Here is a 26513-nt window from a genome sequence, read left to right on the forward strand (position 1 = left end):
CTTGTACAAATTGAGGATGTGACTACCAGAAAAATGATGCACAGTGAATTTTAAACTAGTCGTAAATTTTACAGAAATGAAAATGTTAGTCTGTTTCTACTATGCTTGCAACATCAAAACTGTAAGACATACATACACTTCATGTGAAATGAGGTATATAATTATATATACACATAAAACTGTATTTCGTAATATTAATATAATAATGGTAATAATAATAATTAATAATAATTAATAATAATAATCCCAATAATGATGTTCTACCCAGATAATAAATACTATAGATACAGTGTGAGTGTGGTGTGTGAGTAAATTAACCAATTAACTTTATAGGGGGGAGAGGATTAGGGGTTGCTATGTACAAGTCATATTTGTACTATGCGACTGACGCAATTAGCCATCATCGGCTTTCATTCAGACGCGCCCTGTATTCTCTTCTTTTGTCTTTTTATTTTTCCTTATATACTTTTTCGTCCCGCGCGCTCATTTGTTTATATGTGAAATCATTTGTTTCCTAAATTATAGAGAACAAACCTCTCTGTGCCCTTCTCTCATTCTCATTTACTCTCTCGCGCTCTTTTCGCTCATTCTCAATTATCTAATATCTCGGCGATGTCTCTCACTTCATAAATTATTTAAAAACAATATTTTACACTATTAATGTATGTATAATATATAGAGGTCACCTAATTTGAATAAAATTTGTCAAACAGCATCGAAAAATTGCGCTAATGGGTCCAGGAAACATGATAACAGTGACCCAGTGCCGCGCGAGCATAATATAATATAATATAATATGCAATTATTTCACACCAGGGGCTTGTACGAGGCATTTTTACTTGTAAAAAAGAAGTATATCGCCTCTCTTTTTCTGTTCTTCTTTTTTCATTTATATCATCTATATAAAATTAAAAAACAACGTAATATTATTTATATTACTTCGTCGTTATTAATAATAAAAGCTTTGTACAAAATTCAATTTACAATTAAAAACGTTTTGGTTATGTAATTTTCTAGAGATTCTGATTTGTAATTGAACTATCTACCGACAGAGAGGCAATTGTAAGTTAATTTCTTATAGCGCGTTTTCTTTTGTTTCTCCTTTTCCTTCCGTTTATACGCGCGCATTCGTTCTTTCTCTTTTTCCTCTCTCTCACATGCTCTCTTTTATTCACTTTCTTTCGTTCTCGCATATGTTCATTCGTTCTATCAATCTCTCGCACATACAATTTTACTTCCCATTCATCAGATTTCATTTGGTATGCGGCAATGCACGGTCATCAATAATAGTATCTCGTGTTATCTTATTTTTTGTTTTTCGGAAAACACAAAATACGATCTATTTACCTTTTTTTCGCTCGGCGAGTTACACGAATAGAAAAACGTTAAAAAGAATTACTGTGCATCGATAATCATCAAGTTTACGCTACGATCGCGGCGTATTATCGTATTAATTTAAAAAAGAATCGAGTAAAAAAAGTCAGTATTTCGCATTGGAGGTTTATCGATTAATATTTGAAGGATCGTTTTCTCCCAGTTATCCAGGAAATCTCAAAGTCTCTAACAAACAGTTGAAGACGGACGTAGGAAACCAGTTGCTCTCGTAAAGCCCCAAGTGGCGGTATGATTAAGGAGTGCATGAAAGAGGTGCACATACTGCACTACGAAAGGAGAAGGTGTGGGTCAGACGAGAGCTGCCGCTGCATGGTAGAGTTGCATGAGCGCTTGTACGTGCACTGGTAAGCAGGATAAACGATCCTTCGTGTTCGCATCCACTGCGAGCCATGACAGTGCATTGTATCCCTCCAGCACATATCTGAAATATATTAATAATAATATTTAATAAAATGGTAGATTTTGATATTTATAAATGAATTATATTGAATTATAGTAATTAAATTAAAAATTAAAATATGCGGTCAATGAAAGCAACAATATGAACCTGAGCACATCGGTGGTATACTGTGAATCTAATGGATGAGCAGTGAGTGCACTTTGTTGTTGCAATAGGTCATCACTATTCTGCTGTATTGCTGGACTATGCAAATGTAAGGCATTTTTCAAGAACACGGGGCAAACACCCTCTAAATGGGGACAGGCTGACCAAAACCATGGTGGCATTCGTCCAGTTGGTGCAGTAGATACTAAGTAACCAAGAGCAAGTGGTTGCTGCAATAAAGTTCCAACTTCTTCTGCTTGTTCGGCAACTGCTACCTATCAATTATAAATTTTACAGTTAACTAACCATTTACAGACAGGTAATATGTATAAACATTTAACTTACTCTTGGTGTATTACTACATGGAAACGGACTACCAGGGCCATCATGATTGCCTAATCCTGAACCTCCACCATCTCCACCGAGTGGGGATCCTTCAGGACGATGTGGGCTACCACCAGGGCTTTGGCCTCCACCAGCACCAGCCTCTGGCCATACATTGAAGATGTCATTGAAGTCTCCCATACCTTCCATACCTTCTGGCATATCATCGTTTAGTGCAGAAAATAGCTCATCATCTCCTAATTCTGGTCCATTAATATGCTGCTCTTGAAATGCAGTCTGTGATGACTGTAGCAGAAAAATGATCATTTTTAGACATTCAGTTACATTTAGATTTTTTCTCTTAAAAACAAATTTGTACCTGTGTGGTAGCAGATGTAGGGAAAACGAGAATATGAGTGCATGTAACATCTTGTGGTGTAGATAATTGGCAGTTTACTGACGCCTGACTAAACCTTTCATCAGGTGTGAATTGATCAGCCATAAGCCTAAGAGTTGAATCTGGTTCAAGGGAGACTAGACAGGCGCTAAGCACACAAGGTGCTGCTGACGGATATAAAAGACTGCACTGGCCACATATTTCTTTAAGGTGTTTAGAGGCTTTGAGAAGCGCTTTTCTGGATAGTAGCCAGCTCCAACCTTTCAGCTCACCATGTCCAATACGTCCTACACGACCTACTACTAACCTCCAAGGTTGTACCTAAGTATGGAAACGTCCAATTTGATTATATATTTTTTAATTCAATTATATTTTCGTTATTTTTAATTTTTATGGTTCAATATTTTAAACAATATTTGATATTTTGTTGTGAGCTACTTACACCTTGAGACATTACACCAAGTATGAAATCCATCAATTTTTGTAATCCAATTCGTCTGGCTGAGGCGCGTTTTCTTCTCTTTCTATTTGGTATATCGATGTTGATAGTAGCTGTTTCAAATATTTCTCCTCTATCATCCGTTGCAACCGCAAGCAACCATGATTGATCTTCGCTAAGACAATAGCTGAGATACAAAACTGCACACTCTTCTGGTCCAGCGATGCCGAAAGACTCTGGTGCTTCGCTTTTCGCCCGTAGTGGAGCCAAGACGTAGGCGGGTGAGTACAACCGGTACGGGGCTCTATTTCGTTCCTGATGTATAGTTGCAAGAGTATTACTATAAGACTGAAAATGATCGAGTCATGGCCTGTTTACTTTTACTATTTTTGTCGTCCTAAACGGCACATGGGCAACGCGATTGTCTATTTTAAGGGAACAGTTTTATACAAAATACAAAAATGCATCTTACATCTTTACTCTTAAGAAAAATGTCTGCTGCGGCAGCGGTACCAAAACCAGTAAGACTTTTCACTGTGGAATTATGATTTAATAACCGGCGGCCCTGTAGAAACACGTTTAACGCTAAAGCTCTCATCTCGTCCTGTATTTTGCGCCTTTCCCTAGCTCGTCCTAACTCCATTATACTTTCCAAAGATATTATCTGAAGATGAAAACAAATAGGAAATAAATTAGTAAGTTGCTTAATTTGAAGTACAATGTACAAAATGTTGAATATTATTTCGCTTTAACGTGTATAATATATATTATTATAATTAAAATAATATAAATTAATATAAATATAATAATTAAAAAAATATAAATTATAACAAGAATGTTTTTATTATAATATAGAAAAGATACATGTAGTTGGCGCGAAGTATTTCTTCAGTTCTCCATTTTACTTTTGCTCGAGATCTTTTAATAAAACGTAAGAAAAATCATAATTCAATCTTACCTGAACGTTGATATTGGATCTAAGATTTTCAGGCATGCTATTAACTGCTGTCGAATATGCACGTAACAAAGCTAAAATAGCAAGTCTTCGTCGGTCAGCATCTTCGGGACCTCCCAATGAGAAAGGTTCCACTAAGTAAACGACTATAGCTGGAGGCTCGATTTCCTCTTCATCTGGACCCGATGTTGTATTAGTGTGTATCGTGGCAGTTTGTGAAGTTGGTGTTGTGTTACCGGTATTAGAATTAGTATTTGTTGTCGTGTTTGACGATGGTGTTTCACTCCTAGGATTTTCTCCTTCTAAAAATGTGCAAATTTTATATGTAAATTTATCTCTAAATAAATGTAAGGATAACTTAACTTACAATGTAAAAAGGTACTTGATATGAAAACGTACCAACTGATTCTGGTTTGTTTGTCATTACATCAGGTGTGGCTGGCATTGTGTCAGTAACAGGAATAGTTGTTTGCGGCTGTTGTTGTTTGTTTGTCGGTTGCGAGTCTCCAGGATCTAACAAACTCCGATCTTGAATAACCTGTGTTAAATATGGAGCTAATCGATGATTACAGACTTGCGCATACAATCGCAATAGTTCTCCTAATTGGTTCTCTCCTAAAAGTTTAAACCAATCGTCTATTGGTTGTTTGACTTGTTTCTGCATTGATGCTTTTCCAACGCGAAGAATACCATCGCGTAACGCTTTTGAGATAGGTGTATGCCTTCCTAGCCGACAAATCTGAAATAAATCATAACTTTATAATCAAAGATAAAAACATATAATATGTTATGTGAAATTCATTTACTTACTTCATACGTAGTTGATAGTTCACGGAAGAAAGATTTTACTTTATTAATAACACAATCATTGTCTGGTGCTACCACTACATAGGCGACGTCTCTTGGTCCAGCATATGGCTCCAAAAGTAGTTTCTCCCAGTAACTTAAAGCATAAGGTGATAAAGACAGCCAATCTCGGTCATATCCAACAACTAATGCAGGTATTGGTTGAGGTTCACAGCGATCATCAGTTCCGCGACCAGCTAAACGATGGAATTGTCTCCAAGTCAAGGGACCTGCAACGGTATATGGTGCCTCCCACATTCGAGTTGTACATTTTTTCTGCACAGCATCTTGCAATAGTGGTTGTAGAGCTCTCATCATTCTCACGATATCACCACTGCACTGAGGTCCTTTTGCTCTAAGGAACACCCATCGATGCACTCCAATTACCCGATTAGTTCTTTCATTGTGCGTACCATTAATTTTACCCTGATCGAGAGCTGCTAGTGACACTTCATTACCATCATTGAATTCCAACATATTCACAGTAGGCGTAAGCATCGGGTAGCTCTTCATTGAGGAATAGATCCTGGATGCTCTGTAAAGACTGCTTGCAGAGCTCTGTATGATCAGGCACTGTTCTCTGAGCAATTCTAACACATTAGGTGGTATCACGTCTAAACCTTCCGACGGTTTGCCTCCTCCACAGGCCACAGCGATTAGAGACGCTTTTTTCTTCTCTGCTGGATCCTCTGCAATGCCAGTAATTTCCATCTCATCTTCGTAGAACAAGCCAGCTTGATGAGCTAACCGTCGATTTACAACCGCACTAAAGCCACAACTGCACCTAATCTGATCATCATCTTGAAACAGTGCTCCGCCTGACCATGAGTGCGTAAGATACACACCAGCGTCTGCACCTTTAATATTACCAACAACTTTTGGACCTGCATTGCACACACAGAGACTGCAACTATCAAAATTGTGATCACGGAAGATATTAAGCACAGTGTCACCTAAGAGGATATTCACTATGAGAGAGTTCGATTCTGGCGCACGAGTAGGGCCTGGTGTGTCTGCTTCGATGCTATTTAAATTTTTGTTCAGGTAAGAAGAAGTGGTAGATGTAGCTGGACTTGGCTGATCATATGGTGGCGGCGGTGGTCTTCCGGATATAGTTGCTGAGCGATATGGTGCTCCCAATGGTGCTGGACTCGGAGGGCATGGCTGTTGTTGTTGTTGTTGAACTGAACCAGGTCTAGTTGGTGGAAGTGGTTTATCTGAATTGTTGGAAGTAGAGTTGCACTGCCAAGAAGATCTATATACGCAGTGCGATGGCAGTGTAACAGGTGGTAGAGATTGGCTGGGCAGATTTGTGAGTGGAGCATATTTGGAAGAACCAACCATCTTACAAATAGATGTAGGTTTGAACACGTAGGACCAATCATCGATTGGTTCTTCTTGAGGAGATCCCATGTTCGGATAAATGTCGGGGAGATGCCTAAGTGGTCGTTGAGGTACAGAAAGTTCCGTCTGGTCCATTAAAGAGTCGTTTAACTGACAAGGTGAAGCAACAGGATTATGCTCTAAGGATGGTGGCGTCGGAAACATTTTGGAAAGTTCTTCTGGTCGTAACACGCCAACTCCCCGGTTATTATGTCTATTATTGGCATCTACTCTGGTCTCTTCATGTAGTCCACCAGATCTATTCGACTCTGGGGGAGTTTGTACTTGAAGCTGGTTTAAATTCTATAAAAAATATTATATAATTTGTAACTTTAATCACAAACGCAATATTAAATAACAGAGAGAGAGAAAAGGAAAGGTAATGCGTACGGTTTCATCGCTCGAAGTGTCAGGATCGGAATTATCAAAGATTTGATCTAAATCTTTATAGGATGCTTGAAGACCTTCACTAGTAAATAATGATCCTGGTTTAGTAGGATCATCTCTTGGCCGTCTAAGTCCATCAACACTTGTGCCATTTTCTTCGCCTGTTGCATCAAACTCATACGGATCCGTTCTTCTTCCAATGCAATCTCCCTGCACGAATATTAATAAATATAATGTATATGACAAATGCAAATAATATTTCAGACAAATGAAAGACGTCACTTACAACATTGACATTTGGTTCTTGCTTAATCTCTAATTTGGGTGTTTGAGATTGAGGAACCTGAGAATTCATTGGTGGATATAATGTATTGCTCCTGACATTGACTGGACTGGTATTAGATTCCTTAAAACGCTTTACAGGATGATTAAGCCATGCTTCTTGCGTTGAATAATCATAGAGCCAAGGTAATGACTGTTCGTTTTCTAGATATATATCCTCACATTCTCTAGAGGCTAAGACTGGTCGTTTTAATGTTGGTCCAGGGGCTGGACTATGCACTTGATTATTGCATGCAGAGGAAATTGATTTTGGGCCTTGAGAAGGGGTTAGTGGTGGGGCAGTGTTTGTATGACTGGGTGGTGGTTGAGGACTAAGAGTAGGCATTGTAGGCTCTGCTGGTGGAACTGATGCTGGCTCGGAATGTGGAGTTGGAAGAGGTGAAGGTGCAGGAGATCCTGGTGAGCCAACAGATGGAACTGGTAGACAATCTCCTCCTGTTGGTGGTCCCCTTGAATAAGAAGGAGGTCCGCCTGGTGGTGTACTTGGCGCTTCTGTTCTGTTCAATACAGACCTATTCCAATTAGAAAACATAATCATAAATTAAGTTTTTTTTTAATAATCCGGGTATCATAAAAATATTAATGATATATTCCATACTTTAAATTTGATGACTATAATTGACCTTGATAAGCTGATTCATGCTGAATAAAAAATGATACTCATACAACTACCACCATGAACATTTTTATGAAGAGAATTTTACGACGCAACACACCTACAATTATTTTACTACTTAGGAAAATTGTTAAAAATACAATTATATATCTAAACATGATAACAGATTCAACTACAATATTGAAGAAAACAATGCACGAATAGGAAAATAACAATTACAAAAATCGTGCTTAAGTTATGAATAATATTATTATGCACATGCGAAGCATTCTTTAACTATTGAAAGAGCTAAATAGTTTAAGACTATTTGAAATTAGAAGTGGTAAAACTACATAAAATAAAAGAAAAACAAAAAAAAGCATTTCGATAATATTGTATAAATATTGTATAAAAATGTGCTTTTTTATTCAATTATATACATGGTGTCTGGTAAGGTAAGAAGTAAATTTAGAAATTTAACAAATTTGCCCCAATATAATGAAGTGTTATCATCTTGTTGTAATTACATTTTTCTTCTAATTTCTAACGTTATTCCCTCCAAGTAAAAAAGTAAATTAAATAAAATTTCAATGATAATTTACTGCTAATAGCACTTTTATAATACATGGTCCAACGAAGTCTCAGTCTACTACTCCACATCACATATTTACCGAAAATCAATACTTATATCTAGCTAATAAAACATTTTTTGTTCTGGATGATTTGTTGAATACGTGAGTGAGTTTGTTAAACACTTTACTGGACACCTTGTATACTGCAATACAGTTTACTTAATATATATAAAATGAAAACTAAAACTGCATAATAAAGCATGAAATAAAAAATAATGACTACTTGATTTTAATCAAAGTTGTGACATATTTTTATGATTTCTTGATATTTGTAATACCTTAACTATGAATACCATGATACTGTATATGTAACAATATATAATGATTACCAGTTATGTACGAATATACTTACTATAGTTTGTATTAATAAGCACACAAATGTAATAGATCCCATTTAAAGCATATACGGAATATGCATATTAGCTGCTTCTCTTCAATAATCAGAGTAATAAAATTTGTACTGTAAATTCACCTTACGTATTGTTATGTATTAAAATAAAATAATAATGAACACTTTTCTTGTGTCTTTACCACGATTAATATTCATAATTTTTCCAAAAATGAGCCCCCCCCCCCACAAAAAGAAGATAGAAAAATTGCACAATGACGTTTAATTAATGCGTTATTCGTGCAATTAGATTTAGTTACTCCTATGACTAAATAAATAGCAGAGCTTTCATAAGCGATGTGAATTAAAAGATGACGTTATGGTATTATAACGATCATACGATATTGGCATTATTGCGGTGATTAATTAAGGTATGGGAAAAAATATAATGATTTTTTCATTGATATCGGGGCAGAAATTACCCACCTGGGGGCATTAGCAGGGACAGAGGGGCAAGCATCCCACTGGGTGGTAGAGCGTCGATGAAACGGTACGACCCTCCGTCCACCTTTATCTACTCTCTCCCTCTGAACCTGAGAGGAGGCCAGGCTCTTCCAACCCCCGGGGGTGGCATACCTGCAACCGATGTATTTAATATCTTGTTTTTTCATATGTTTACTTATCTTAATTATTCTGATTTACTGAGCAGCAACGTGTGGAATAGAAATAGGTAAGTAGCTTAATATCAACTTTTATTATCTTTACAATTTTATCAAACCTACATCGGTGTAATGATATAATGTTAAAATCTTTCTTCTCACAAAACATATAATGTTTAATGCGAATAAAACTTTTAGTTATTATTTATTTAAAATTTTAAGAAAGTACACAAGCTTACCCATGATAACTATAATATATCCTGAGATTTATGTTCAGTTTTATTATGGTATGGACTTACCATGTATTGTTTAAAAGGAACATAAAGTTTATATTATTTTATATGAAAGTCTTCAATACAGGAGAGTCCTGTTGTCATAAATAAGAGAACCAATTTCAAGAAATAATTGCATTCTAGCCATTCTCAAAAACTAAATTTACATGCACATATAGCAACAGCCAATAAAAAAATTACTACTTGTACTGTAATATTTTAAACAATCTACATTTTATAAATTGTGCTATAACATGCAGACAGAATCAATAACAATTGCAGACTATGCTATTTTGAATATTATCAGATAAACATAAAATACAGTGAAAAGAAGTATATATTTACTGCTACATATAATAAATGTGCAAAGAAAATAATAGTTAAAAATCTAACAGTAATCTTATTCTTTATATATACTTTCACTTTATACTACAAACTTTGGATAAAAGTGTTATTATTATTACTATCACTATTACTGCATTGTTCTTTTTTTCTTGTTTATATCATGAAGATATATATAAAAAATAGAGAGAAAAAATATGAAATTGTTTTAACAAACAATTTCTCAAATTATATCAATGCGAAATTCTTGAAATTTCTGAACTTTGCTATTAACCACTACATGAAATAAAATATGAAATATATTACATACAATGCAGTAAAAGTTAGACTCACTAATAAAAGTTACAAGGAAGTATTACTTACTTTGAACAGGTACAGGAAGACTTTTGTGTTGGATCAATGAAGGTCCAGGTTCCAGGTTCCGTGGAAGATTCTGTCTTGGAAGCAGAAATTGGTGAACTCAAAGTACATTCTGCCCATACACGTTCTGGTAATTCGGTAGCCGCACGTATATCCTGCTGACTCAAGAGAGGATGTTCGTAACTAGCAGGACTATTTGGTGGAGAAAGAGCAGTATCAGGTGGAGTATCGTCCATATCTGTGACCAGGACATAACATGAGGGATAACGCATGCGAACACCACCAACAAGCACTTCTACTAGAGATGGAAGTCCTGCTTCTACATTACTGCCATTAATCGGATAAAAATGTTTCCATTCTTCAAGGAGTTGACTATCTGTACGTCCCACTGGGCCAGTTAATGTACCTGCTAGTCCATAAGGAGCTAGTATTACTGAAACAGAAGATACATTAAATAATTACATATTTGCAGTAACAGCATATACTATTGCGTTTTTAAATTATCTTGTAGAACCTAGCTTACCTTTGACACCAGACTGGGAAGTTTGGGTGCGTTGTAAGCAAGTCCTTGTAAGATGTCTCACAGCAGGATGCTGCCTGACATCCACACTTGCACATACAGTGCTTTCTCCATGCACAAAAAATGCAAAGGAGAAGGACAGGTGGCTACTGTAAATGGTACTAAAATTATTTTGTTGAATTAAATTACAAGAAGATTGATTAATAGTTTGTCTTGTAACTATGGTTGAAAATTATTATTAACAAAAATAGAAGAACGTACCTACTGCAACGGTGTTTCTCGAATCCATCATAAGGTTGTACGAACCACTTTCCAAGGCGAACAAAATCACGAGATAGTAAGCACCGTTCGATTAAGTTATGCAGAGCCTTGAAAAGAAGTGATCGGCACTCATACGATAATCCGCTTTCCCAAGAACCCTGTTCACTTTCTGCAATCAAAATATTTATATTAGAACATAATCTTATTATATATATATATATGTATATATATATATATATATATTTATATAGATATATATAATATAATATAATATTAGAATACAATAATTTTTTAGTATTAGATAATACTTCAGAAATTTATATATTTGTATTTGATATAATATTTAGAAAACGTTTTTTTCTGTTTTGTAAACAGAAGGAACGAAATGAATTTTGTTTTAGAAGCACGTAGTTTTTGTTATTTTCCCGCGATCTACTTTCTTCATCAAATCGAGGCAATGTCTATTCTTATTGGTCGAAAGAAACGACCGATTCCATTGTGAAAGTAATGCAATTCGTGTATAAAATTACAGCCAGTCACGTCGACGCTAGGCAATCTGTAGAAGACAAAAGAAATGTTGGTCGAGACAACTAAAAAATTTTAGAATTTTATGCTCGTGATCTAAGATGAAATATACATTTTCTTATCTTATAATATAACGGTATTACGTTATATTTTCGTTTCTTAAAAAATAAATCTAATTTTGCATTTAGCAACGTAATTCTGCTTTATTCGTGAAATAGTAATGAACTTTACGCTTCATGAACATTAACTCTGTGAGTGTGTGGTATGTATCAGTTTCACTTTCTAAAATAAATTAGTATTACAATAAAACAAATTATACCACTTTATGTAATATAATTTTTATAAATTGCAACATATACATATTTATATTTTACATCTTTATTGCATAATATTTATATAAAAATCAAATGGACTCAATTGAATTATTTCCTATAGATTCCTAGATTTCTATACGTGCATAGTATATTCATAAATATTACAGATCTCGATTTCACTAGTATTAAAGATTTCATAGAATGTATATTTTGTTGAAAATATCCTACTGGTAACAAAACAATTGTAACTATCTTTTCTATATGAAATTCACACACACACACACGTACGGCATACACAGAATTCTTCACTCCTAAATATGTGTATTCAAAAGAGTTATTTTCACCGTCATTTTCATTATCGCATAATTTGTGCTAAACAAATATTTCTCTAACTTCATAAAATTAGTTTTTCATTATATATTGATAAGGAAAAAATTATATTTTTCTACATCCATTTAATAGTTGATGATTTATTAAAAATTTTGATAGAATATATGTATAGTTGCTTAAATTTCTTTTTAATCCATAGCATCCAAAAATCTGGTTTAACCAAGACTAACGGTTTACTAGTTGGTTCCGCAATTGGTGTATTCCTTGCGATGCACAATAATGGAACCTTGCGTCGCATCGCACCGAGTTGCAGACAAGTACATGGTTCAGCGACCCTGTGCAGAGAAACACGGTCTAGCTAACGTTACCGCTTCGTTCGCTTTGCACACCTTCTTTCTCCGAAACAAAAGCATACGGGATTTTCTACAACGACGTCCACAAGAATTCGCGATATATCGCTTTTAGATTAATCCGATCGTTTAATCAATGAACTGTTATTCTTACGGTATCATTCAATCGTTATTTTATTGTGTATATATATAACAAATCTTTTGGCTTTTGTAATTTTAATATTAATTTTAATTCTGTAAGAACTAGCAATGGTTCTCTGTTTAAGCTTCTCCCTCTAAGCTTCAAATGTAATCTAAACTGTTTGGATCATCTATGATTCAACTATTGTAATCGAAGTTCATATTATTCTGATACAAGTAACAGATGTCACAGAAGTTGAAAGGAATTAAAAAGTAAACATTGTTAGTTTCCAAGATTTTTGTTTAGTTCTTAAGATGAATCATAAATATATAAATCGATTCTTACCAATAACAAACCCTAATAAATCAAATAGATTACGATCAGTTTCAACAGAGGAAAATATGTAGAAATATTTATAGTTCTCTCAGGAGTAAGTTCGATATGTAATGAAGAAATTCCAAGATTTGTTTGCTCATATCACTTGAATATTTAACATACGAGAACAATGTTACCCTATGTTGCAGTAACTCAAGAAAATACTCGGCGCGTTTCTCTATCGTTTATCAGAAAATCATGATTATATTCGATTCTAATGAGAAGTATTTTAAATATAATACGGATAGCTGATGCCTCTTCAGCTTATGTACTTCACAACTCGTCACTGTTTTAGAAAATTCATTTCGTTCGTGATCGATCTATTTGCCTTAAGCTTTATAATTTATTTTATACTTATTAAACTTAACTAGTTGCTTTTAAAATATTGTAACTGATATAAAAATCAATACGAGATACTGTATATTGTTTGTACTTCAATCATTTTCAATAGTTTGGATCCAGAAGAAAAATTAAAATTAAAGTAAAGACTACATTTGAATATAATTGTTGTTTGTAGTAGATCGATCATAGTTAATAGAGCAAGGGGTTAACACTGTATATCTCTCAATTTAGACGCATAAATTTCACATCTTATAAACAGACAAGCGTCTATGACTCTATCATCTATTATAAAATATGTCTATTAGAGAATTGGAGATGTCCGTGAGGATGGTAAGAGCTTCATTACTCACCACACGCGATGAGTTCCGGTGACACCAGACCAGAGAGATCAGGTTCCTCGCCATACCAGAAAATCCAGAGTTCCTTAGCGGCAGTAAGGGAAAGGGGTGGCGGTGCGGGCGAGGGTGCAATGCCTAGGTCGAAGATTCCAGCTCCGGTTGCTGAGGCGGTTGCTGGGCCGGAGGTAGCCGGTGTAGCGGCGACTCGTCGCCACACGCAGAGAATGTCACCCGCGAGGCACCGCGAGAAGCTCGATAACACCGGGTCTTCGAGGGGGGTGCCCCCGAAATCGCCGGCTACTTCGCCCCACACGAGCTTCTTCCATTTGATGCCGCACAGATCCGTCTACAATAATAAAATTACTCGTTAGTCACATTTATTAAACTCTTATGAATCAATCTAAATATTAATAGCAGAGCTACTAGAATTGTTAAAACGACTAGCTCATAATTTTAAGATAGAAATTTCGTAGATATACAGTGGTACACTTGTAGCGTTTGAATAATTTTTTCTAAGATGTATGAATAGAAGGTTGTTTTTCTTTTTAAAGATATAATATTTATAAAGATTAATATTCATGGGAAAAATGTATCTATGATGATGATTAAAAGCATATTGACAATGAGTTATTTCTGAGGAGTATTTCGGTATTGTATTAATCAATACTGAAACAAAATGATGCTGAATGTAATATCAATTTGTGGATATAACTGACTTTTAATAATCGAAGAATTAAAATTCTTAATTTATTAAAAGGTAATCGCTCTATTTACCGTTAGTAAATCAAATAAATTCTACGAGATTGCGTTTAAAATGTATTGTGATTAGGATATTAAAATGTTCAGCTATGATAATTTCAAAAAGAGGAGTTATGATAGATCTAACTTCTAGCTGGACTTTTGAGAAGGAATTTAAATGGATGTATAAAAATAATCTACTCTGTTAATGTCATATATTTTATCTAATTAACTGAAAAATAAATCTGTTAAATTAATTAAATGAAGCTTTATATATCTTTAATAATATTTGATTATACATTTATTAGTGTCCGCGGCTAAAAGCAATGATAAAATATATAATATACACGTATAACATAACACTTGTACAAACTCTTCCAATTAACGAAGATAGGTTAGGGACTGTAGGGAATGTATCGGATCATTCATTGACCATTGAGAAAGGTCGGTCCTTGAACTTTCGCCGCATTCTATTTCCATTTGTCACGCAACGTAACAAATCGTTGATTTAACCGTGAACAATAAGATTCTCCTTTAATGTGCAGATTAGTATTAGAATTTGAGATTATGTTGCAATTTTGTCTACTAAAAAGTAATTAATATCTTGTTAAAGAGGTATCGATATTGATAATACAGTTTTGACATCAACAATGTAATTGTACTAATTGTAAAACCATAATGATCTAAAAAAAGGTTATGTTTTTTATAACTTTGCTAATGAGAATTAAAGCAATAAAATAATTTATAATTTTAATACAAATTACCGCAAACTACAATTTCGCGTAGTCTAAATAATATGTTTCTATACGAACATTAAATAGATATTCAATGTAGGTCAGGGACATATATAAACATTTTAATTGTAGTTTCACAAGAATTTTGTTTTATGTTTTATTAACAGCATTTATAAAAAATATCATGATAAATTACTAATATATGATAACTATGTATTTATTAGGAGGATTCTAAATAAAAAGTGAAAGCGATGAATAAATCGTAAATATTCATACAGATATTTGTAATGAAACCAAATGATTTCCCGTTGAACGCATCAGTCTGCACTGAACGTTAAATTTTCCGTTACATCAGCTTGCAACTTTCTGAAAACGTCAATGAACTTGTGCTTGATAGGAAGGAAATAGGAAGATAAATACTTTAGTTGAAATTGAGTTGTATACAAGGTATCCATGTTTAAGGAAAAATATATCTTATCTTGGTTAGTCAGAGGCCATTCACCCTGGTCTGATATCTCTAACGCATCTGATTCATACATTTTTTGCTGCCTTCTATACGAATAGTCGATGTTTTTTTCGTGAGTAATCGATATACAGTTTAAAGTCGATTCTGAACACTTGAAATGTGCAGTTGCTATTAGCGCATGCGTGAGAACGATATTTATAATTTAAATGCACTCAACGTCAAACATAATCAATCGTTTTATGATAATTATATATCTTTTATATTAAAACAATTTACTGTAATTTATTGTAAGTGGTTCAAAAGATTATCCAATACTTAATATTCATTTACAATTTGAACATATTTTGCAAACAACATTTTGTTGTTACTGGCTGTAAGCTATGTACAAGATAAGAAAAAAAATTGATGGAGAGAGACACAATTTTAATTATTGTTAAATACAAATTAATCGTTAATTATTGACATTTAAATAATTCAATGATTCATAAGTTTGTCGTAATCATTACAACGGTATTATTAACGATCTAGTTTAGACTTAATCAGATGTTATGTACTTTGCTAAAGTTTCATTTATCTCAAACACTTTAGAAGTCATAATACTTTTTCGATATGCTTTAGACATATTGTTATTTATTAGATGGTTATGCATAACATTTGCTACCTTCTGTTACTTAAAAATTGTCATAATCACATTAAGACAGTAATGATAGCAGAGTGAAATAGAGAATTTCCATATATTTTCTTGTTTTTAGTACAATGTATATGAACCGCGGCGCCACCGTAAGCACGTCTGTCTATCGTATGGCGCCACGATGTGTCTGTCAGAGTAATAAAGACACGCGCAGTCGCGAGCAGGTCGCGCGCTTCTCAACCAATCAAACATGCGCCTTTTCTTACGTCATATTGCCAGCTGACATAACCGGAACAGATTCAAATAAGAGCGGAAACTTCCTATGATATTAAATAGGATAATATATAAGTCTAATAAGGTTTTTTATCGTGTATTGTTAACGTTACTTTTGATTCATATTCAGACTACTTATTTTTTTATGCAAATACTAGAAATTAAAAAATACAAAACATCAATTTTTTTCTATGAGTAGTACACATATATAATATTCAAGACACAAAAAATTTATGTTTATGGTTATAAACATAAGATAAATATATTATTCATCATTGCGAAGTATTACTATAGAACTATTAAACTTGTTTAAAAAAAAATTCTTTTCAAATTATTTATATCTTATCATTAATGTCATTCAACAAATACTAATAACCTAAAATACCTGGGAAAATTAGATAAAATATCCAAATAACCTATAAAATTACACATCCCTAAAATTTAATTCAAAATTTTTCGGAATACACCAATATCTATATTCTATCTATAATAATGAAAATATAACGAATAGAAGTGATATTTTCTTGATTCTATTATATTTTAGAGATAAAAGATGAAAAAAGAATCGATTGGAAAGGTAAGGGCGCGCGGTGGCGCCTATCGTGTCGACGAGACGAAATAATCGGTGAGCAAAGGCGCCCATCGCAATGCTACGGGGCTGTCAAGCTTGCTGATCAATACAAGCAAGGCGACGTGCAAGGCCGCCCGCGTGGATTCAACTCGCGGGTCCGCCACATTCCCTCGTTTCATCCTGTCGTACGCGCCTGTATTCATATTGCTTTTCTCCCACGGTATCGTTTCTTATAGATTCTTTCTTTCTCGCTTTGCATTACTTTATCCTGTCTTTACCCTCTTTCCAAATTTTCTATTTTATCATATAATTATCGAATAATTTAACAGTCTGTGTTGGATATTAAATAGTACGATACCGAGATAATGTTTAGGGGAATTTTTTGGGCTCACATTACTTGGGCCATAAAATTTATCTTTATTTCAATTATGCCCCTACATTCCTGATGCAATGAAGAACAAATTTTAGTAGTTGTTGTGGTCTTCTCGAACATAACTTTTTAGTATACAATAAAACATTTCTAACAAGTTTATTTTACACGTTTAGTTCTAAATGTTTCTTCTTACTCTCTCCTTTCGAGTATAAAAGATTAATCAATGAGTGTTAAATATTATTTTCTTGAAATTAAAAGATATTATCAAAAAGACAAAACTCCGTAGCTTTAAAAATTTACTTTTCATATTAAAAATTTGAGCTATAGACCATATAAAGATCTATCATAACAGTACGAAACTTTGATTTTAGATTCCAAACATATTTAAACATATCATCTGCTATTTTAATGTCTTCAAATATTATCAGTGTACAATATTTTAGTTTAAATATTTTACTAAATTGGTTAGAACGGTGAGAGCAAAAACATATGGAACAACGAAATAACTATGGACAAAGTATCGACGCAACCTTTAACCGATTATAATTCCAAATGCAACCGATCGCAATCCTCATGGTTTGAGTCGAAAACATACACAATTGCACATCGAATTATTGATCGTGTCACCAGAAGGAAACAATGCCGACCGAACGTGTCAATGAAGACAGAAGAAAACTGTACAATCTCATTTTTCTAGTAGCAGAGCGTGTTTCGGTGCGCGTAGAACGCAGCTACAGCTGTAAATTCCCATTTCTGTTACTGCCCTCCTTATACGCTTGCCGTTAAAGCAGCACGAACATTACATTCACGTGCGTAACGAAGCGGAATTCTCTTGCGTACAAGTTACTCGAAAGTGGATAGAGTACGCCTCTACGATGCCACCGACGTTCCTCTTTCTTTTTTTCCCTATGAAATCGCACTTGCTGTGTGGATTCTTCTAACTTTGTTCCTGTTATTGGTTATTTTGAGAGTCCCTTTTTTCTTATGTTTACTTACGGTGAAGTATTACGACAGATATGATTGTTTCAATAATATTATATACATACTCATGCTGATATTTAATAACTATAATAATTTTTGATTATTTATTCCCATTTATCTTTAATTTAGAAATCAGTTATTAATATCTAAACAAGATTTGGAAGTAATGTCTAATTCATGGTTAAAATTGCAGTTACCAATAAAAGAAAGAAAAAAAAAAAAAAAAAAAAAAAAAGAATTTACAAATTATACGAAAAAGGAAAAAATAAATTCTAGCCATGTATCAATACTTAACAAGCACAACAAAGTGGGAAATTATTCATTAAGAGAAAAAGTGTAAATATAAAATAAACGATATTTAACAGAACAATTAAATTATATACCCTTATCTTTGAAAGAATTACTTTTTTACGTAGAAAATTATGTGTTCCTCTATTTAAACCTAAACAGTTCATCTCTTCATTCAAATACAGCATCCTGTTTACTAATATATATTATTATCACTTTCCCTTATTCCTATTCCTTTCTCAGTTATTATTTCCACGTGATTAATTACAATATACAAAAAAAAACTGCATGTAGATTATATTAAAATAAATTACAACGTATGTTGTAATATGCAGCTTTGTCGAACTTGTAATTAAATTGTCCAATTAACAAGTTTACCAGAAAATTGTACACGAATGGCACAATCATCTTAGCCATCCAATCTCATCATCCTCTATTTTCCTATTTCTCTATACGTGCAAAGGAAATTCGAAATATTCAGCATGTCCTTACTATAGTTTCATATTTTTTCATTCGCTCCAAACGAAGTCAAGTATTAATTCTAATTTTGAATTTAATTTCATGAAATTACGAAAAGACTACTTAAATGTCATTTATCAGTCATTGTCAGATAAGTTCAAGCAAAATAAGTTCAACGTAAAAATGTCGAGAGAATTCGATTCGAGAGACACTGGGTATTCTAAATTATATCAGAGTCCGGTCTGGTGATTTCTCGGGCGAGATACGCGAGGCACGCGGCTTCTTCGTCGACGAAGTCACTCGGCTAGATTATGCTGAAACTGGTGCTCCATGGAGAGAAACAGGAGAAGCCGAAGGGGGCTTGACCAGCCTAGGTGAAAGCCTTGCACTGCGAGGACGTCACGTGTTAAGACTACAAGAGAGTTTACACATTGCTCGGTTTTGAGCTCGCCACTTTTGTTTCGAGCTGACCTCGGAACATCATTCTTTTTTTTATCCCACCACCAAACTTTTAGAAACCACTTTCGGATGAATCTCGATTAAATTTGATCCAAGAAAAAGATCGAGAGTCTCAATTTCGAGCACACTCTGCTCCCCACTCAAAGAACGACAATGAAACCTTACAAATTCTGCTACTTTTAACCTTTGAATTGTATTGCTATTGGATCATAGGTGATCCATAACAATTTGGATCAAAGGTACAGACAGTTTCAACCTTAAATGTTGCAACACGTGTCCTTTAAGGTGAATCTAAATTCTCACATCGCTATCATGATCTGAAGAATTGAAAGCCTCAATGGAAAAAGAATACAAGTTAGATGTGCTTCAATTTTTGACATTTTATTTCTGTAATCTAGCATCCATTCTGCCAATATGTTTATACGTTGAAAAAAATTAAGAAGCAAACTTTTGATTTTTAAATGAATTGTGGAGGAGATCAACTCTCATTCACTCCTTGTTAATTTGACAAGTTGCGATAAACTTGATATATTATGTATACATTCATGTTATTTGTAACGTACGTTTCATTACAGTTATTCTCGTTATTTACACTGGAAAATATCTTTCTAGATTTATATAGTGTTAGGAGAGATAAACTAAATTGGGGAAATAAGAGGCGGATGAGGGTCGAACTAAATTGCAATTGAAAACCGACAATTGATGAGTATTTATTAATATTCCTAATTAATTATAGATCTTAGTTAACTGAGAAATTATTGGCCTGTTCTCCCATCGTTCGATTTATAACGGTAAATCGAGAATTGTGACAATAAAATATGCTACGTATAAAATAATTTGTTACAGTTGATATCAATAATTATTCACTTGGTTAAAAATTTCCCTCACAAATCATAACAAAATATTTATTTCATCATAATTTGATCAGTACAATGTTCTTTTAAATAAATTATTAAAATTATTAAAGAGTTATAATCCAGTATATAATTTTATGTTAAGATATAGATGTTTATTGATAAAGTTAACATATGTGCTTATCTAATTAATTAGGTTAATTATACGATAGGTTTCAGAGATCTTTGATAATTGGACGTGTTTCTGTATATACATATACATGTATTTGTATTGAGAACCACTGCGACCGAGCATTGCTCCTACCAGGCCGTTGCAACTCGAATTTTACCGTGAATACAAAGTAACTATAAAGCTATACACAAAAAGCCGCCAACAAAGTTATTCTATTCAAAACATCTGAGGTTTCACCCGCTTAAAAAATTGTATATGTCACTCTGTGGGTATCAAACGAAGTATCTATTTTCGATTTTTAATGAATTTTAAGGACACTAATCATTTCAATAATCTTTAAAGGATTCGATCCTTGATACACGGAAAAATTAATTAATAGAATAGAAATAATAACAAGATTAACTATAGAAATAAATAAATAAATTGCTATTACTGTAAAATTTTTGAACTATGCTTTATAAAGAATGTAAATAAAAGTTTAAAAAGTGATTTCAGTGAGTTATTATTCAAATTCAAATAATTACAAAGACCCTCAAAATTAATAAAATAATACTCCAATAAAAGAATGGATTGCACAAAAATTCAGATGCTATCAGAATCACGATATTTTATAATATTGATAAAAATAATACAAGAATATATCGTACTCCAAGATCATGTCATGTTACGTAGTAGATATCCTTAGTAGATAATTTCGAAATAATTTCTTAAATCGAATTCGTGCGGAATAGCGGAGGCCGACGAACTGTCGTCAGACGTAAACGAATTTCATCGGGGAAAGCTACGGGGGCGGGGGGAGGGGGAACCAAAACGAAAGCATAGTTTTCCCTGCAACCGACAAACCAGTACTGACGACATGACACGCAACAACTAAACTTTCCCGAATTTTAATCTAACCCAATAAGGATGTACAATAAAATAGAAAAATCCTAAGGAGAATAGTCGAAATAATAACAATAAATAAACGATCGATAAATAAGTTCTGTTTAATTAATTTTAATTAATTAAATAAATTTTATTTAATTTTAATTAGATTAATTTAAATAATTAAAATAAATAATTAATGTTTTACAAATCCCAATCATTCGAATAGCTCATTTTGACAACTTTTATCATGATGATGTCTGCTTTGGAAAATCCCCTAAAATCAATTTCCAAAAACTTCTTCATTTTGTTGTTATCCAGAGGAGCGCTACTATAAAATCAAGTTAAAAAAAGCAGAGAAAGAAAAAATATAAGAAAGATACGAAACGAACAGTAGAAATTCATTCAGAGGTGGATGTTTTGATTGACTGTTCGTGGGAATGCGGTACACTGCGAGTGTAACAGAAAAATGTGTCTGTCTCGCCGTTATACCCATGATAAGTATGTGTATACATGAGTCGCGCGCATTCTGCATGGTCAAAATGAAGAGAGAAAGAGGGGAGAGACAGTCTAAAGGCCTTGCATACAGGACGTTTCTAAAATAGATGACCAAAATTTAAAAGCATACAGGAGTCACGAATGTGTCATAAATGTAAAAATTTATTTAGGCTATCACATTATGTGTAAAATATTACTATTTTTTGTTATTAAAATAACAATCTTTTACTAAACATTATGCTCCTTTATTTTTTCACAAATTTACTAAAAAAAAAGAAAAGACAGTAGAAATTAACAGCGTGGATACTGAATGCAGTTGGTCTCAAAAGTAAAAAAATTCTTTAGCCACAATTCCGAAGGCGTTTTATTTCACTAAATTATCAGTGATTCTTTCTTTTCAATATTTATTAAATCAAAGTATTATCATTTATTTAATGTTAATATACATTTTCAAGTTTCGTAAACACGAACGAAGATTAAAATTTTATTATGAAACGTCTAATTATTTCATTGACGCGCGTAAATATTATTCGTATTGAACTGACGCACATTTAAATATTTGTACATTGAGGCATTCATACACTCAGAATTTTTTTTATCGTTAATGTTTATTACTCTGTATTTAAATACGAATTGTAGTAAATCTTTTAACCTTATATTCGAAAAATATCAATATTAACAATCAAAAAAGAGAAATTATTTCTTTAATGATGTGTAAGTAATCGCTTATCAGCGACTGACATCTCAATTAGTAACATATTTTAAAGAATTAAATTCTTGTTAAAAATGTAATAAGAAGATTAATGCAAAATATAACAAAACAGAAATATGTATGTAATTTACTTCGGAATTGATGTTCATATTAAATTCATAGAGGCAGATAAAAAGTTATGAAGTTATAACGTTACAAAAGGTAAAGTATAATTGAGCTTTGTCACGTGTGAATTATGTTTAATCGTATATCTTCAACAGAAACAACGTTTAATAACAACTTCAAAGGTATGTCAGGTATTCTTAGAAAGTTCAGAGAAACTAATGAAGATAAGTCGCAAATTCGACGAAAATCTATTCACAGAAATGGTTGCATAGACAAAACGAAAAAGATATGTATCTGATGTTGGATACGCCTAGGATATTAATCTCTATTAATGGCATCATTGTTATACATTTATCATTAAAGCATCAGTAAAAGAAAGCTTGCAAGATAACATGTCTTGTTTAGTAAAAATATTTAAATTACCAAAGCATATGATATACGGCAAGGTATTACATTTTCATCTGTCAAAGTATAACTACATTCTTTAACATAACGATTTCTAGGGATTTTCACGAGTATGGTATCTCGAGACACCAACTAACAATACTTAATAAAATTGAATATAATGATGAATAACATACAATTTACATTATATAACATATAAATTTTATATGTTAAACATAAGTGAATAAATTTTTAGAATGTTTTAATAGATAAAAAAACTAAAAAATTGATATCTATATTGAGCAGGCAAAACTATCTCAAAATTAACTTAGAATTTATTAAATACTCTATTAATAAATAAATTAGCCTAATGTCACGTTAATAAGAATCAATATCCTATTTTCAAAATATCACGTAGAAAAATCAATATATTCTGATAGGTTGGTATGCATCGCATACGTACACGTTTGAGATTCATTGAGTTCAACGGAAAAGAAATTCCTAGACTTGTCGGACCAGAGCAGAGCAAAGACGAGGACTTTCAACCGGTGCAAACAATCGTCTGGCACAGTTTTGTGGTTCCCTTGAAAGGCGAAAGGAATGTTACGAGAGACGATTTCGTTATCTCGTCATTGGGAAAAGAGACGAAAACACGCCGCGACTCAACAGTTTATCCAGAGATTGGTAGTAAAAACAACAATAACATAATACGCTAGAAACAATCGAACAATATTCACTACGGTAATCAAAGGATATCAGTGGTCAGCACCGTTGCAACCTCCTTAATTCTCTCACGAGTGGAAAACTCAGGGCCGACGTGAATCAGGCATGACATTGGGTCTTATAAACTTTAAATCCCAGTGACGCGCGTATACACGCTTGCGTGTTTATACAGGGTGTCCAGTTTTCCGTGCAAACTTTATCAGAGTAGTATAAAAATAAAACTAGAAAAATAAGGTTGTGTTAGATTGATGCATACAAAATGCTGTTTCTTCAAATGAAAGTTTAACAGTTAATCTAGACATAATTCGATGCACTTTCTCAACTAACAAGTTTCACTATTCTAGATTTATAAGAATTACTAGTTCTCAAATGCAACATTTGTATTTCTAATAACTTTCATATCGTTTTTCCAAATTTAGATTCATAGGAGGAAATTAATCTGTCAAATTCGCAATTCATACAAATGACATTTTATATGCACCAATCTAACAAAAAAATGTTATAAATCCTCAATTAAAAAATTATAGGACAAATATGAAATGTGAAATAAACAGTATGCGAAGCATCAATACAAGACGAAACTATTGATACATGTCTGACATTGGATAATCGTAGTGTCCAATCATTTATAAACTGAAATTGGTTTTGATCTTGATTTGTTTCTTCATGTGCGATATTGATTCCCATTATTTTTTCACTACTGAATAATTGTACTAAGAAGAATAAAGCACTTATGAACCTTTTATTATATGATATTTTAATCTCATTTTTATCTCTAGAACAAACTAATAAATTTCATACAGTAAAACCTAGGACAACCTGTATGAGTATCTATATATACATTCAATTATACAAACCTACACACACCCATTGAATTTTTTAGATATGGTTAAACTCCCTCACAAAATATCACTTATATATCAACACAAATGATTTGTTTCGTAATTTGCTCAGTATAATGTTTTAAATTCAGAATGAAATTGCGTTGTTTCTAATTTTGCTACCAACAAAATTTTAGAAGCTATATTGATCAAACATTTTTTATTCCCATCAGTAAATACTATTTATTCCCCTTTTCTTCTTTGTATTAAATCTTTGTATTAAATCTTTGTATTTATATGTACGTATATACAACGCACTGCAAGAATTGTCGTACAAAATCGAGGTTAAGAAGATTCAATACATTCCACATAACACGAAAATTAAAAAAATTGAATTTGAAAAATTGTCAAGTAAGTATACAAAACAAAGTATTGAATGATTCTGTTGATTGTACACTCGTATACACACGGGAATTAATCAAGTTCGCGTACACTTGACAAGTTGTCAAACTCAATTTTCTCAGAAATGGAGCCTCCAACGCAATTTTATCATTCTTGATTGTTATTCCATTTTGAATCACAGAATTTTCCTCATCTTGAACCATAGTTTTCGAGATATGCTATATATGTACATATTATACAGGGTGCTCCAATTGCTCGATCAAACTTTTTAGTGTGTTATGAACAAATAACGGAAAGACGTCGTATAGATATAGGTTGTTTGAAATTAGATTAAAAGGTTCTAAGAAAAATACGAAATACAAAAGGAATGGCAATAAGCTCTCAGTTACTATAATGCAAAACGAAAATAGGTTGACAACCTAACCCAAACTTTTAGCTATTAATACTCTATTTCGAAATGTTTACCGTTTTTGACAATAGTCATAAGACACACCGGTAAAAGTTTGCATCCACTACTCTATGATTATTTTATTTCATTTTTTGTGTTAGTTGTTATTTGTTCGGAATTCTTAATTTCGTTTTCTCCTTAGGTCTCACTCTTAAATTTTTTGCACTGAATTAATCAAATCTTTCGTATTAGTTCATTACGTATTAGTTTTTGGTTGACATGCTTTTTTTCTCAAAAACTACTAGCATGAGACACACCTGGCGATCTAGCAGTTCGTAATATCGTTCCTTTCGCATCACGTATTTCTCTCATAACTTCTTAATGAAGCTTCAAACAAGCTATGTTTATATGACATATTTTCCTTATTTAAATCCGTAGAGCATAATGGAAAAGGTTTCAGCCGGAAAAAAACTGGAACACCCTGTACACACAGAAATGGGTGAGAGGGAGGGGAGGGGAGTGCCGCGCGATACACAACACCGACGTCGACACGAACGATCGAGTACTGCCCACGGGAATTCTCCGATATATAGGTTAACCCGGGCGACTTCTGCTCGCGACATTACGCGGTACCGTTAAATATCCATTGGACAACTGGCATTTCCATCCTCTGAAGCCTCCGTCTCCATTCTTCCATCTCGATTCTTCAAATCACACACATTGAAGCAGATATACGCGACTATATGAGTCTTACGAGTGAAGAGAGTGGGCTCACTGATCACTCACCAGTGCGAAGAAATTCGTGTGGCAGTCCTCCAGGCTAGCGCCGTTCGTTTGATGCGACGGATGCGTCATGGCTTCTCCATCGTACGGCGTACACTCATTAGCAACACTTCTCGCGGCGGCGCGCCTCTCTCAGGCCCCGAAAAATCACACAGCGA

General features: G+C 33.4%; 1 protein-coding gene across 6 annotated transcripts; it reads right to left on the bottom strand.

The window, feature by feature from the left end:
* Window positions 1-161: 161 nt before the first annotated feature.
* Window positions 162-26506, bottom strand: LOC126920139 (mediator of RNA polymerase II transcription subunit 13). Of its 6 annotated transcripts, none has more exons than XM_050730118.1 (17): window positions 26359-26506; window positions 13689-14022; window positions 10982-11150; window positions 10724-10869; window positions 10204-10633; window positions 9054-9203; window positions 6957-7524; window positions 6674-6880; window positions 4865-6586; window positions 4454-4793; window positions 4058-4356; window positions 3572-3763; window positions 3103-3414; window positions 2643-2981; window positions 2285-2569; window positions 1943-2214; window positions 162-1816 (listed from the first exon to the last, which is right to left on the bottom strand). In XM_050730118.1, the coding sequence occupies exons 1-17, from the start codon at window positions 26425-26427 to the stop codon at window positions 1684-1686; spliced, it is 5967 nt and encodes a 1988-aa protein (XP_050586075.1). In that variant the 5' UTR covers window positions 26428-26506; the 3' UTR covers window positions 162-1683. The 6 variants fall into 6 exon arrangements, with proteins under 6 accessions (XP_050586075.1, XP_050586071.1, XP_050586072.1 ...); XM_050730114.1 differs by having other exon boundaries at window positions 3103-3447; XM_050730115.1 differs by having other exon boundaries at window positions 10724-10881.
* Between the last annotated feature and the right edge of the window lie 7 nt (window positions 26507-26513).

The sequence above is a fragment of the Bombus affinis genome, chromosome 9 (assembly GCF_024516045.1).
Source record: "Bombus affinis isolate iyBomAffi1 chromosome 9, iyBomAffi1.2, whole genome shotgun sequence".
NCBI lineage: Eukaryota > Metazoa > Arthropoda > Insecta > Hymenoptera > Apidae > Bombus > Bombus affinis.